This window comes from Rhea americana, unplaced genomic scaffold (assembly GCF_003343005.1).
Source record: "Rhea americana isolate MKP2758 unplaced genomic scaffold, rheAme1 scaffold_29, whole genome shotgun sequence".
In the NCBI taxonomy this organism is placed as follows: domain Eukaryota; kingdom Metazoa; phylum Chordata; class Aves; order Rheiformes; family Rheidae; genus Rhea; species Rhea americana.
In genome coordinates, this window is record NW_028186412.1 from 4,902,689 (window position 1) to 4,916,001 (window position 13,313).

Sequence of the window (13,313 nt, forward strand, 5' to 3'; positions counted from 1 at the left end):
TTTTTTTCATTTTTTTCCTTCATTAAAAAGAAGGTGGTGTCAGTACAGAAACAGAATGTTTGGCTATTTTCTGTTGGGAAAAGGAAGCATTTGAAGGTCAGTTGGTCTCTGTGCCAAGGAAAGTTGGGCTGATACTCAGTGGGGATGTTGAAGAAACTTAAATCTTGTAACTCTTCTTTTTARCATCAATGAAACAATAGGGTAGAGTAATTGTATTTCAAATTATTTTGGCAAGAAAGAATCACATYGTCATCAGTCAGTTCCTATATTCAGAAAATGAGCTAAAAAATATTTCTTACTGTGAAATTATTTCTTGCAAGGCCTTGTATGCTGAGTGTATTCTTTCCTCCACGATTTGCTTTCTCTCTGTTCCCATTGGGAAGCAATTTCACCTCTTCATCTCTCCATCTGTCAGAGATGGCAGACCTTTGTTCTTATCACTGGATGCTGCAAAGATCAATTAATATTCACACACAAAAAAGTATCTCTGCTTGCCTTCAAGCTCAGCAGGAAGAATGGCTCCAAGGAAACCTCCTTGCAAACGTTTTATGATTTCTTTGAGAAAAGTCTGCTAAGTTGCTTCATTCCCTCCCAAAAAAAAAGATACATTCAAATGCTGAAGGATCTGCACAAAGGCAGGAATAAGATGGTGAGAAGAGCAGCTGCTTAGAGTGCAGCCTGACGTCCCAACTCTTTTGAAATTATGAAAGAGCAACTTATTTGGAAATACAAAAGATGAGCTGCCCCTCGAGCTGTATTTCCACAGCAAAAAGCATAACAGATTACCACATGCACTAGTTTAATTCTAGCTGCTTTGAGACACAGCAGYGATGAGGATGCACTTGTCCAGGCTTCAGTATGTTCTAAGCCTTTGAGAACAACCACAAAGGTTTCAGAGCACACACTGTCCATGCAGCACCTGGAAACATCTGAAACCTCTCCTCTACTGCTGCTGCATCCAGCTAACACTCCTTGCCACTTCCCCAGCAGACACAGCACTGATCAGCTGCGGAGGTGTGCTCTGCTTCGGCACAAGAGCCCGGCACACCGCTGAGCCTGCGCTGCACGGAGCGCTGTCTTTTCTCTCACCCTTTTCCCAGGCCTTGTCACAAAAGCTATCTTCAGGCAATGCAGTGCGGTCTGAAGTAAGCACTGATAAATCAGGCATTTCCACACATAAAGTGCCACAAACTGCTAACCTCATCCCTTGTATCCAGATGTGTTACATAACAGCCTTCAAATTCATTTTCATATCTAACTAAATATGAGACCAATTATAGTATTTGCTGCTCCAGTACATTATACAGCAGGAATGTTATAGTTCGGTAAGGTGTTAACAGTAGCAAAATGTTTATTCAGCTTTTAACTCAGTATAATGAATTTCCATGTACCATAAATAAAAGTCATGATATGATAGGACTTGGTAATTTGCTGAATCAGAGTTTAAAAAAGCACCCACTCAAACTTGGACGTCAATGTAAACTTCTTTTAGGGAAATTATTTTGTATGCACCAAAAGTTAAGCAGTATTTCACATAGAAATATGACACACTAAGGAGAACATGCATTGCCTTGCAACAGGATGCTCCAAGAAAAGTAAAGTATCCAAGTCAATCTCCCACAAATATTCTCTTTCATAGGGATAGCTATCAACAGAAAAAAAAGGTTCTTTCTGTTATAATTCTTAAGGAGGGGAGCTTTCTGTAAATAAATGTATTAAACTGTAGTGACCTTATTCATACCTACCTATTAATTGGTATATTTACAAAAAGTTAATTAACGGCTTCCCAAATGGGTTATCAAAAGTCTGTTTACTGCTAGATGACTGACCCCTTCTTCTATGGCAAAAATTGTTGGTCACTATACTAGCTGGGTATCTGGTTTGACAAAGTATGTCAACTCCTTTGTTTCTACATGAATTCAGGTAACAAATTATTATGGCATTCACTAGAAATTCTGCACATAAGGACACGAATTTGCTATTGTAAAGCCAAAAATCAGTCTGCCTAGTCCTAATTTTAGATGGCTTTGGATTTCCTCTACAATTTCTAAATATGCTGGAAAGAGCAGGAGAACAAAAAGAAGAAAGACTGAGTATACCTGGTTTTACTTAATTTGGCATTTTACCTTATTATTTTTGAAATTATGGAAACTCATGTATTGGTGGTTTTCCTTCACACAACTCAATTTCACTAAGATTCTGACAGAATCAGACCTGGTTTTCTAATGAAATATAYTGCATATCACAATATATGATTCAGTATGATGGATGCCTACCACCGAACCTTAAAAGGCCACAAGCTTTGTATTGATCTAACAGTGCTGGTCTCAGGAGTTGCCTGGATTTGTCTTGGCTTGTGCTGATTTTAGCAACTGTGATAGCAGTTGTTTAGTGTCTAGCAAGATATGTTTTAGTTTTAGCTTAGCTGCGTAGAATTCTATGCTATTCCCCCTATTGTTAACTAACAGCTAATGATCTAAAAGAAGTTATTCTGTGTAGAATGAAGGCTACTTAAGGTCCTAGAATAAACATGAAGCGTAGAAGGGCATGGGCACGGACAGACAGCAGAAACCTCACAACTGTAATCGCAGACCACACTGGACAGTGGCTGCTCACCAAGAGAATACGACCTCAGGGAGGCAGGTGAAACAAAATATCAAAAATATCAAGCAGATATCAAAAAGAACAGAAAAGCAAGTATAACCCAGTGGAAAAAAAAAAAGAGTATGAAAGCAGATTGTTAAAAAACATATAAAAATTACCCAGAGGGGACTCAGGACCAAGAAGATCATCCCACCCCAAGCAAACTCCTTCCAGTGAAGAAATCTGGTTTCTGACCAGAAAGGGTCAGACACCCTCAAAGGGTGAGCATAATGGCGGAGAAAAGGGGTAGATTCTAGGTAGTGTGTATAACAATTTTAACTGCATTATTAATGTGGCTTTTCTTTACTAATTAGATTAATTTGGACTCTGAGTGTCAGTATCATTATAACTGACTAATCAGTATCGTTATAATTGACTACTAATAATAACCAATTGTTATATTTTGACTAGACTGTCAATACTTTAATTAGACTGGCAATATTTTTCTGAGTCCATATATAAGGTGTGTTCTCTTTTGCCCATAACTAAATTGTACGTATAACACTGTGTGTCAGGATAGCACATAAGGTGATCAATATAACAACAAACAGTTTTTAAGGATGATCAGAAACAAAGCTTAGATTAATCTCAAAGGGTTCTTGGAGAAGAACATCATTTGTTCATCTATATGATATAATTGCATGTAGGAAAAAGAATTTGACAAAAATAAAAAACCATAAGGAGTTTATAAAAATGCATAGAGTTTATTTTACACAATGATGTAAAAATAGAACTTCTTCCATACAGCATTCAACAAGATCAGCATTAAAAAAAAATCAAATTCTGAGGTTTTTAATCGATTCTAAAGGCTGTGGGGCAACTTCAGATAGGTGAACYAGAGGTGACCTCCCCTGGCTTCATGTTTGAAAAACACCCTTGGTTGCTCTCTCTCCTCATCAGATATAGACATGGGATACATCCAGACTGTACATCTTTACCTGACCTAAGGTGCTGGCTGTAATGCCCAGTATGTGACAATGGCAAACAGCTAGAGCCAATACGTGATGCCAGAAGTACCTTCTCCATAAGGGAAATATGTACTGAGAAAGGCCAGAGGTGAAAGGAAAAGGCAAAAGAGTTCGTTCTTAAATATAGTTACTTGACAAATAGCAACAATTACATTTACCTGCTTTTGATAACTGCTTAGAGATCCCAGGACATTATGTTGTAATACTATTAGGGAAACAGGATGAATGTAGGTATATTATATTAATAGTAGATAAACATCATTACTCATGACTAAAACAAATAATTAAAATGTATTTAATATTTCTTGTGTGCTGAACAAGAGACTCATAAATTTGATTTTTTTTTTGCTCCCTGAATATGGGGAATAGGGTAGTTTTATTCTATTCAGAATAACGTAGATGAATTAAATAAACCTATGGCCAGATTTGCCATTTTACTAAAGAAATGGGGAATATATTCTTCTGTTCCTTCCTGGCTGTGTGTTTAACATGAACCAGTCTGAGATCCTCTATTCCCTCTCCAGTTTCCACCTGTTTTACTGYAAGTTTTACCAACATTGTTCCAGTGCTTTCAGTCTTACAATACTTACTTCAGAGGGGGTCCTACAGACAAAAGACATATTTRGTTCAAAAGAGAAAAGCATAAGAACAGGGTATTTTGAACAGAAATGAGGTTTTATCCCCAAAAGATTCAGAGGCCACCTCTGTAAGAACTGCTKTCTTAGTTCAGAGCTCTTCCTAGACAAGTGTAACTGGAGCAAGACTGCCTAAGGTTCGCTGCTGCTGCTAGGCAACAGCACATTATATTTATATTTTTAATTTCTGATTCTTACGCAGGCAGATTATGGGCTCAAAGGGAAATGTTTGAAACCAATAATAGGCATTCTGAAGTGTGATGATAATTTAAATGATGATGGCTCTTTATAATGTATAATGTACTATATGATGAAAGCTGATAAGTATTAGACTCATTTTCAGTATCTGTATGCTTTGTAAGCAAAAAGCATATACCAGAATTTTCATCATGCGGCATGGTAGGTACAAACACGTAATGATAAATGCCAGTAGTTTTAATTAACTGGGATACTGTTATTTTCACACTGATTGCAGAAATATCTACTTTGTAAAACATTTCTTCTTAGATAATAAAAGTATTAACTGAGTGCACAAGAGCATAGCATGATCAGGTAGAAGCATCTGATATAGTAAAAGGTCAGCTATAAAGATATTTCAGTTTGTGATGAATCACTTTATTTGTACACAGCAAATTGTATACTAATACAAATTCTATTTAAGAAGTTATATACAGCTGCCTCAGATTATTACTAGTTTATTTTGATAGTATTACTATATTACAATTCAAACTTCCTAGATCACCTTCAGGGGCTCTGAATAATTCTGTCCTACAGAATATTTTGTAATAGCAATCTCTCTTGACCACTGTGTCAACATCATCACATTTCTTGCCTTCTCCCTATCTGTTCTCATGGTAGGGTTTGGAGTAGCCTAAGTACATGCTTATGTGCCAATGCACATTCACTTTATAGTTCAAATGCTTTCTGAAACATGTAAAATGAACTAGTTCCTATACTTTTTCTCACTACTTTTAGCCATTCATCTTAATTAATCACTGCCTCTCATTCTAATATACATTTTATTGTTGTTTCTATTTTCTTTACCTATATCCACGTGTTTAGTCTGTTGCTCGAACTCAGACTTGATGTTCTTCAAAGTGAACACTGAATTGGTTGTTCTGAATCTGTTCAGCATGTAACAACAGATTTTCTAGGTAGTACACTAATGCAGATAGCAAATATTAATAATTCAATATTCTGTTGTGGTTTGTTTTGCTCTGTTATGTAATAACATTACTACACCATTCAGTCAATTTTCTACCATATTCCCCTTTTTGAAATCAACAGTCTAAATTCCTAACTTCCAGAACTAGAAGATAAGCCTAGACATGATGATCGTGGGGCGAAAGTTAGACAGCACTGAAACAAATGGAAGTTTTATCAATGAAACTAGTGCAATCAAGTTTTATTCCCATGTATTCCCATGTATCCCTACTCCTCCCCAATGTCCCTATTAACTGTTCACTTCTTAGAAGGAGCCATGAGAGTCCTTCATACTCCTCTTCTAAAAAAAGACTGTGCTTTTTACGGACTCAAGGAGTCCCACAACAATGCAAGGCTGAGTAATGAAATCAGTTAGAAGTTTCCTATGGATGCACCGGGAGATCAATATCCAAGACTATCCAAAAGCTAGCATAAAAAGGGATTTGTGTGTTAAGAATTAGAGGAGAATCTTGTCTTTTACCTTTTTATTTTTGCCACCATGGCTATTGCAAAACAAACACAAATAAAGGTTCTGTTCACTAAAAATCATTATTGCTCCCCCAGCTTCAAAAGCTGTCAAAATTATCCCCAATATATGAAATTCTAAGTTCACAAGTTAGTACTGTGGCATAAAGCAAGAATTTGTTTCATTTTAGAGTCTGGGTCTATCTCCTTGATGATCTCCACGTAGGCAGTGGGGGATGTTGTCAGGTGCCTCCGAAGCAGTCTCTGCTCTAGGTTGAACAAGCCCAGCTCCCTCAGCCTCTCCTCATTAGGCAAGTCGACCATCTTGCCAGTGATGCACTGAAATTCCTCATTTATAAATTTCTGCCTGGTTCTGATGTCCCAACACTGTGTTCAGTAATCCAGATGCGGTCTAATTAAGCTAAGTAAAGGAGATTAATCACTTCTCGCGATCTCTGTCTGTGCCCCTTTCATACAGCCCAAGATGCTGTTGGCCTTCCTTGATGCCAGGGCGTACTGCTTGCCCATGTCCAACTCACTGCCCACTGGGATCCCCAGGCCTTTGCCAAAGAGCTGCTCCCCAAGCAGTTAGTCCCCAGCCTGTATTGTTGCAAGGGGTTCATTTGTTCTTCATGCAGGATTTTACACTTGTTGATTTTCATGAGTTTCTCATTGACCCTTTCCTCCAGCTTGTCTAGGCCCTGTTCTCAATCATATTACCTTCTCCCCACTCAGCCCGGTGACATCTGCAAACTTGATAAGAGGGCACTCTGTCTCCTCTCTCAGGTCATTGATGAAATAGGACAGATCCCAGTATAGATGCCTATGGTAGTCCCCTTGTTACACTCTCCAGACAGAATACAACGTATTTTAACTTAAAGGGAGTAGAAACAAATTGTAGACCACTTTTTAATATAATCTGGAAGATATAGAAAGGGAGAAAATCTGACTCATATTCTGCCAGGAAATGTACTTGTAGTAGGATAAAGGACAGTATAAGAGCATATAAGAGCATATATTGCTAGCAAACTCCACATGCAAGTCCTCAAACTGGCTTTCAGAACAGATTTCTCACCAACAACATGGTAAGATGACCTACAACGACCCCAGATCARTTGTCTCATGGTAAGTGTACTATATCACTGTTGTAACCAAAAAAAATCAGAGCTGTCATTGGTACACTAAAAGTGGCACTGACTTAATCATTCCAAGAACAGTCCAAATAAGTAGACTTGTGCATCATTACTCTCACAAATATTGACAGCATGTATTTCCTGCTGTACATTTCTTAAAATATTATGAAAGTGTCCAGCTGTCCAATTTCTGCTTTCAGTGTAATAAATTTGAGCAACGTAATTGCCCTGAATGGAATTACACCCCAGAACCTGAAATGCGAAGCACTAAGATCTCTCCTCTTTAGAAACATGGACTGGACTTTCAGAACATCTCAAAGACCTTCTCAGATCAGAGAACATCCCTGTATAAGAAACATTCCTGTATAAGATATGTTCAAGTCCTTGTTATAGGACCTTGGTCTCTTTGTCAAAATCCCTCTCATYCATTTGTATAAAATTAAAAGCGAAGGCACTGCTACCACTTAAGTCTTCAAAACTGGGACATAAGTGATGAACAACCTWGTGCTCTCTTTTTAAAGAATGTCTTAGGGGGATTTTCATAGCCTACAGTGGAAGACATTTTTTTTTAAGTGACATCAAGTTCCAAGTAGCAATTTCTTATATATTTATATAAGTTACTTTCATTTAAATGAGCAGATTTTCTATATTCGAGAATAGTGTGGGGCTATATGTCTCTTACCTGCTACAACATAACAATATGAACCTGATTCTGCTTACTTTATGATCAAAAGTCCATTCAGTTTTTCTGCCTTTTGTTAAAGTAACTACACTTGCTCCATTCTGTAAATTTTATCTGGAGTGAATAGGCTCTCAAGATGAATGTTATTTTATTCACTAGATTTAATTACTTTTTAACTTTCATTTCTGACTGCTTTATATTTTTAGCACATCAGAAGCTTCAAGTCTTGGATGAAGAAATTCCATTTAAAACTTTCATTTACATAGACAGATATATGAAAAATAAATATGAAGATTTACAGTTCTGTATAAGAAAAAAAAAGAAAAGAAAAGCAGTTCTGTTCGAGCAACGATTTATAAATTTACTGAACAGGAGCAGTCACAGACTCACAGAATGGTAGTCCAACACTCCTGCTCATGCAACCGCACTCAAGCAGTTCTAAAACTTGAGYAAAATCATGCTTCAGAAAATTATTTCAGATACATAATGCAGGAAAAAGAATGAGATTTACATCTCCTGACAAAGAAGTGAGTATATCAGTACTCATCCAAGCAGCAGAAATTCTTATAGTCAAAGCTGTCAAACTTGAACAATAAGGAACGTCTTGTTTTTTTTCCAAGAGCTGTTACTCCTAAACTTATTTAATCTAACCTACTCTCCATTTGCATAACTCCTTCAAACAGCTGATGATAATAATTTGCCTTTTCCATTTTTTTTCTTAAGCAAATGTTTGTATCAAGTATCTCTTGACAGTGCGAAACAAGAAATTTTGCCTCTAAGAATGCATAAGAAGTCTTTGAAAGCTTGGGCTCACTGCCAAAATCAAAGACTTTCTCCACCACCAATGGAAATGTGCTTCCTTCATCAGCTTTATCTAGGGGGTGGAAACAAAATCCTCAAAAATCCTCAGCCTAAAGCTGTAATAGCGAATAAATTAATGGCAGTATGGTGGGCATTTCCCATTTCTGTTATGTGCTATTTTAGGCAGGAATGGTTGGCCCTGCTGTAGCAATTCCTTGCTTCCACTGTCCGACKTCTTTGCACTCCCTGATGCTGAGCTACGAGAGCTGTGCAGTACCTCTTTCCAGGTGTCCTAATGCTCTGCTGTCCTTCTGCTGATGTTCATGGGCAAAGRAGCATGTCACAAGGTCTGACTTTAAACAAGCTGCAATAAAAACAGAATGTAAAGGYTGACAGCACTTACTGGTATGTGGTTGGACTGACATTGATGCGGCGTGGGTGACTTCCTGACTCGAACTTGCTTGCAAGAGTGACGTTGTTTCCAAAGAGACAATAACGTGGCATTCTTACACCAACAACACCAGCCAGAACTGATCCTGAGTGAATGCCTATCCTCATCTGAAAAATCATGAGATCCATGTCAATCAGTGCCTCTTGTACTGCCCAAACTAATGTCATTAGCACTTATTTACAAGCCAGTCACAGCACCCCTTTCAAAGAAATAATAAACCAAAGAAGAAATAGTGGAAGTGAAAGAAAATAGGCTCTCCCATCCTTCTAGCTTAAACTAAATATATTAAAAAAAAAAAAAAAAAAGAAGATGAACATGTTTTCCACTAAAACCATTTTTGTCTGCTTCTTCTACGCACACTTACTGGAAGTAACCACTATCAAGACAGGACAGGATGAAATGACCAAGAATTACTGCAATGGCAGTCATTTCATTATTCATATAGATACATTACAGAGGGATACTTTTGCAACTAGTTTCAACACAGGCTTTAAAATAAGATAYACATTTTCTCAAATTGGCAGAAGGAGTATGAATTGGAGTGAATGAATATGGTAATTTTATCTTTTTCATATTTGTTTTTTTTCCAAATTCCTCAAGGTCCAGTGGTGCTTTTTTCACTTTGTCAGACAGAGAGATATTGCAACAGTAAAGATGCTGAAGAGTAAAACACAAGGGCTTTTAAAACCATTTTGTTAAAAAAAAAAGTTGGAATAAATCCCCAACAAACTAAAAAAGCTGTGTCTATTCTAGCAACCATTCTGCTGTAACCGTCTAAGATACAGAGATTATACTGATCTAGAAAACATRGAGTCACAATCCAAGTTTCTTTCAGAGGGAATAACCAAAAAGGGAAGATTTATTCTGCACATATTTTAGCAACCAGTGGTGTTGGCAAGAAAATCAGTTTTACAAATAGGGAAATCTCTTTCCCTTGTTAACTCTACAATATTAAAAGAATCAAAAGCAGATAGTTATCTCTTGGGAGGATACTCTTACTCATAGCAACTGGACTGCTGCAAAACATGAGATAATGTGCAGAAGATAAGTAGTAGCTACTAAAACAGACGTAACAAAGGATCTGATGGGCATTCAATCAGTGAGCTACTAATAAAACTCTATACCTTACCAAGTCCCTTTATTTACTCAGCTCACAGTTATTATCCTACTATGTTTTTTTCTGTCAATCTCTATATTTTTAATAATACAATAAATACTTGCTCAAATACAAATAAGTAATTAAATGTCTTATTAGCTTGCATACCAGAATACATTGCAGCTAATTAATTGTTAGCTTTCTCTRTGTTAAGACAAATGCCAGCATTTTATAAACTTGGTAGTCACAAAGTTTTAAGAAGATGTGAGGATCTACATTATTTCACTGACTATAGTTCTTCCCATGTGTCTAAGGTTTTTAACATGCAACTAAAAGTACCTTTCTCATTTTGTTCCTCTTTCTTTAACACATCACAGACAATGGGTATAACAGCATATCCATTATATACTAAGCCCAAGCCTAATCTAACAACATATCATTCTGCATTCAGTGGGATGTTACTTACACCATTTCCACAGGCACCATAAAACTTTCAGTAGTCACAATAATTCTGTTAATTACAGACTAATATTAAAAAAAAATCTGTGAATGAATAGCGCTTTCACTTAACTATGCTATCAAACTTTTAGCACAGTTTGGAAGGCAACTGTTAAAATCCTTCAAACAGTCTATGCTGCTGGGCCATGAAGGGGCCACAAACTTGCTTTGGCTGTGAACAAGGTCTGTTCAAACCCATCACATCTACATTACTTTGGTGATATTTTAGGAATGAAGGTTTACTGCTTTTGTCACAACATACATTTAAGGTCTTTGTTGTTCATTTCCAATTAAAAGAGCTCCCGCAGTTGCAGTCTTTTCCAAGTTAGTGAGGTAATGATTACTCACATCAATACCCGCCCTCAGCAAATGATTAAGAGCAGACAGTCTTGTTCACACAACAGCAAGTAAGCTGTCAGCTTTTAGTAAATAACAAAGCAATGTTTTACAATGTCTGGTTTTTGTGAGATGGCAGAAGGATTACTTATTTCTTACACAAGAACACAGCTAGTGCTACCTATTTGTTCCACCACTGCCCTGCCTACTTATTAAAGGATCACAAATAAACCACTCGCTGTGACCTCCTCTGAGGTACATTCAGCCACATGSGAAGGCCAGATTGAAACCATAAGGAAAAGCACTAGCTTTGTTTTACAATTGAGAAAGTAAGATGAGAGTATACATTAGATTATAAGGAAGACCTGGTAGAAAAAAAAAGTATTATTTTGCAATACATGCAATGAAGACTGCAACTGTTGGGGTGTTTTTCCTACTTTAACTCCTAAAGTGCTTCCTTGTACACAGTCATATAGCTTTTTTTTTTTTTTAACCATTATATGCTTCAGTGACAGAGGACTTTGATCAATATCTTCAAATTCTCAGTTTCAAAAGTGTTAGGCTCCCTAAAAATATCCAAACCCCACTCACACAGAAAGTGCTCTCAAGATATTTTCTTACGGTTGTCTCACTGAACAAGAAAATGAGGAAATGCCATTTGTGGTTATGACTTTTCTGTAAGTGCCAAGGGAACCAGCCATAGACCTTACAATGTCAAAATGTTAGACTTGCTGAAAATAATAAAAGAAAATATATAGCTCTTGATATCAAATATTTTCCTTTGMCAGGTGATTGAATTTAAAGACATGCCAACTTCCATGAAAATATTGAGGCAGGGAGCAAAAACAAATGGACRGGAAAGAAGTGGGCTTTCTTATTTATCACAGTTTGTATACAAAGAGATAAAGAAAATTCCTTGGCCGAATTTGGCCGAATATATAACATTTAGGGTTTTATCTTTTTAGAGGGGTTTGTCCACCTAACTTTTGGTGCCTATTTAAAATATTGTTGGCCATCAGGCATTAGGTAATTCAGATCAGCATCACTCTCCAACAACAGCACTGCCAAYCACCAAGACTCTGTTCTAGTAATTAGCCTTAGTGAAGAAAATAACATTTTSTGTAGTACATTTGATTTCCTTACAAGCCATGCTCCTACAATAAAAAGGTAGATGTTTTGGCAACACAGGTACAGAGCTACTGATAAGAGTACCAAAAACTGAAGTTACCATTAGGTATTGAGATTTAAGAAAATCATGAAATTCAATGTATGTTTTGCTATTTAACCATATGGATAAATGCCTGATACTACACAAAATTGCACCAAAAACATCCCTAAAAGAAAACTCCTCCTGCTTCATTATTTTGTTCTCTGCAATAAAAAGTCCATAATGCTGGTGCTATTTCCACAAATTATTCCTGAGTGTGTCTTCTCGTATCAAGAATAACCATTATATTATGGTTTTTAGTGAACTATGTTTTTCATAACAAAGTCTCTTCAGGATTTTATTTCATCTGAAACAAAATTATTCTGTATTTTTCCTCACTGAATTGAAAAGTGTTGTGTAATAATTTAAGGTATTTTTAAGGATGAAAATTTGTGATCAAATTATTAGAGATTAACATGAGAGGGTGATATTTGGGGATATTACCCTCTCATGTTAACTTTGCAACAAAATAAAATCTGTCTAGAGAACTTATCTTAAAACAATAGTCATAGTTTTATATTTATAGTCGTAGTTCCCAGGCCTTATAGTACCTATAGCCCTTACGGGTGCTTTCCCAAAACAGTAACCATTTAAGATTATTAATAACACATGAAAGGGAAATTAGGCAGCAACACATGGATGTATTATTATCATAGCTATATTTATACCTTTATGTACATTATATATGTTATACATATATAGTAGATAACTTTATTATGCATTTATACTTAAAATAAATATTTTATACTCCTCCTTTGTACTGACTGCTCCTTTATCTGCCCTTAATTATTTGGCTAATGATAAAAGGAGAGCATATAAATGAGTCCAAGGCAGGAACTGGAAAATTTAGAGGAGTTATGCATATATCTGGAAAGACAGCTCTTTGGAAACTGTCACAGAGAACAGAAGACAGCTGTGAAAAGTCAAAAAATACGAGGCCATAGTTAGGGAACAGTGGAGGGATGGACAAAGGCAGAAGACACTTCTAAGGTAGAAAATTTGAGGGGGCAATGGGAAAAAGAAATACAACCAAGTATGAAAAAGGGCAAGAAACCTATAAAAGAGCTTTTAGACAAAGAGGAGAAACTTGAACTAGCTGCAATGGAACAATTTACAGTGGAGAATGATGGGGAGAAGAAAGATCAATTAATTTGATCTTTGCAGCAGTTGTGGTAAAAGTGAGGTGGAGGAAAAT

At 36.6% G+C, this 13,313-nt stretch overlaps 1 protein-coding gene across 1 annotated transcript in view; it reads right to left on the reverse strand.

The window, feature by feature from the left end:
- The window catches only part of GUCY1A2 (guanylate cyclase 1 soluble subunit alpha 2), a 148,096-nt gene that overhangs the window by 5,715 nt on the left and 129,068 nt on the right, over positions 1–13,313 (reverse strand). The window contains exon 7 of the mRNA XM_085309098.1: positions 8,934–9,088. Coding sequence (XP_085165224.1) covers positions 8,934–9,088 — 155 coding nt within the window. The remainder of the gene's footprint in view (positions 1–8,933; positions 9,089–13,313) is intronic.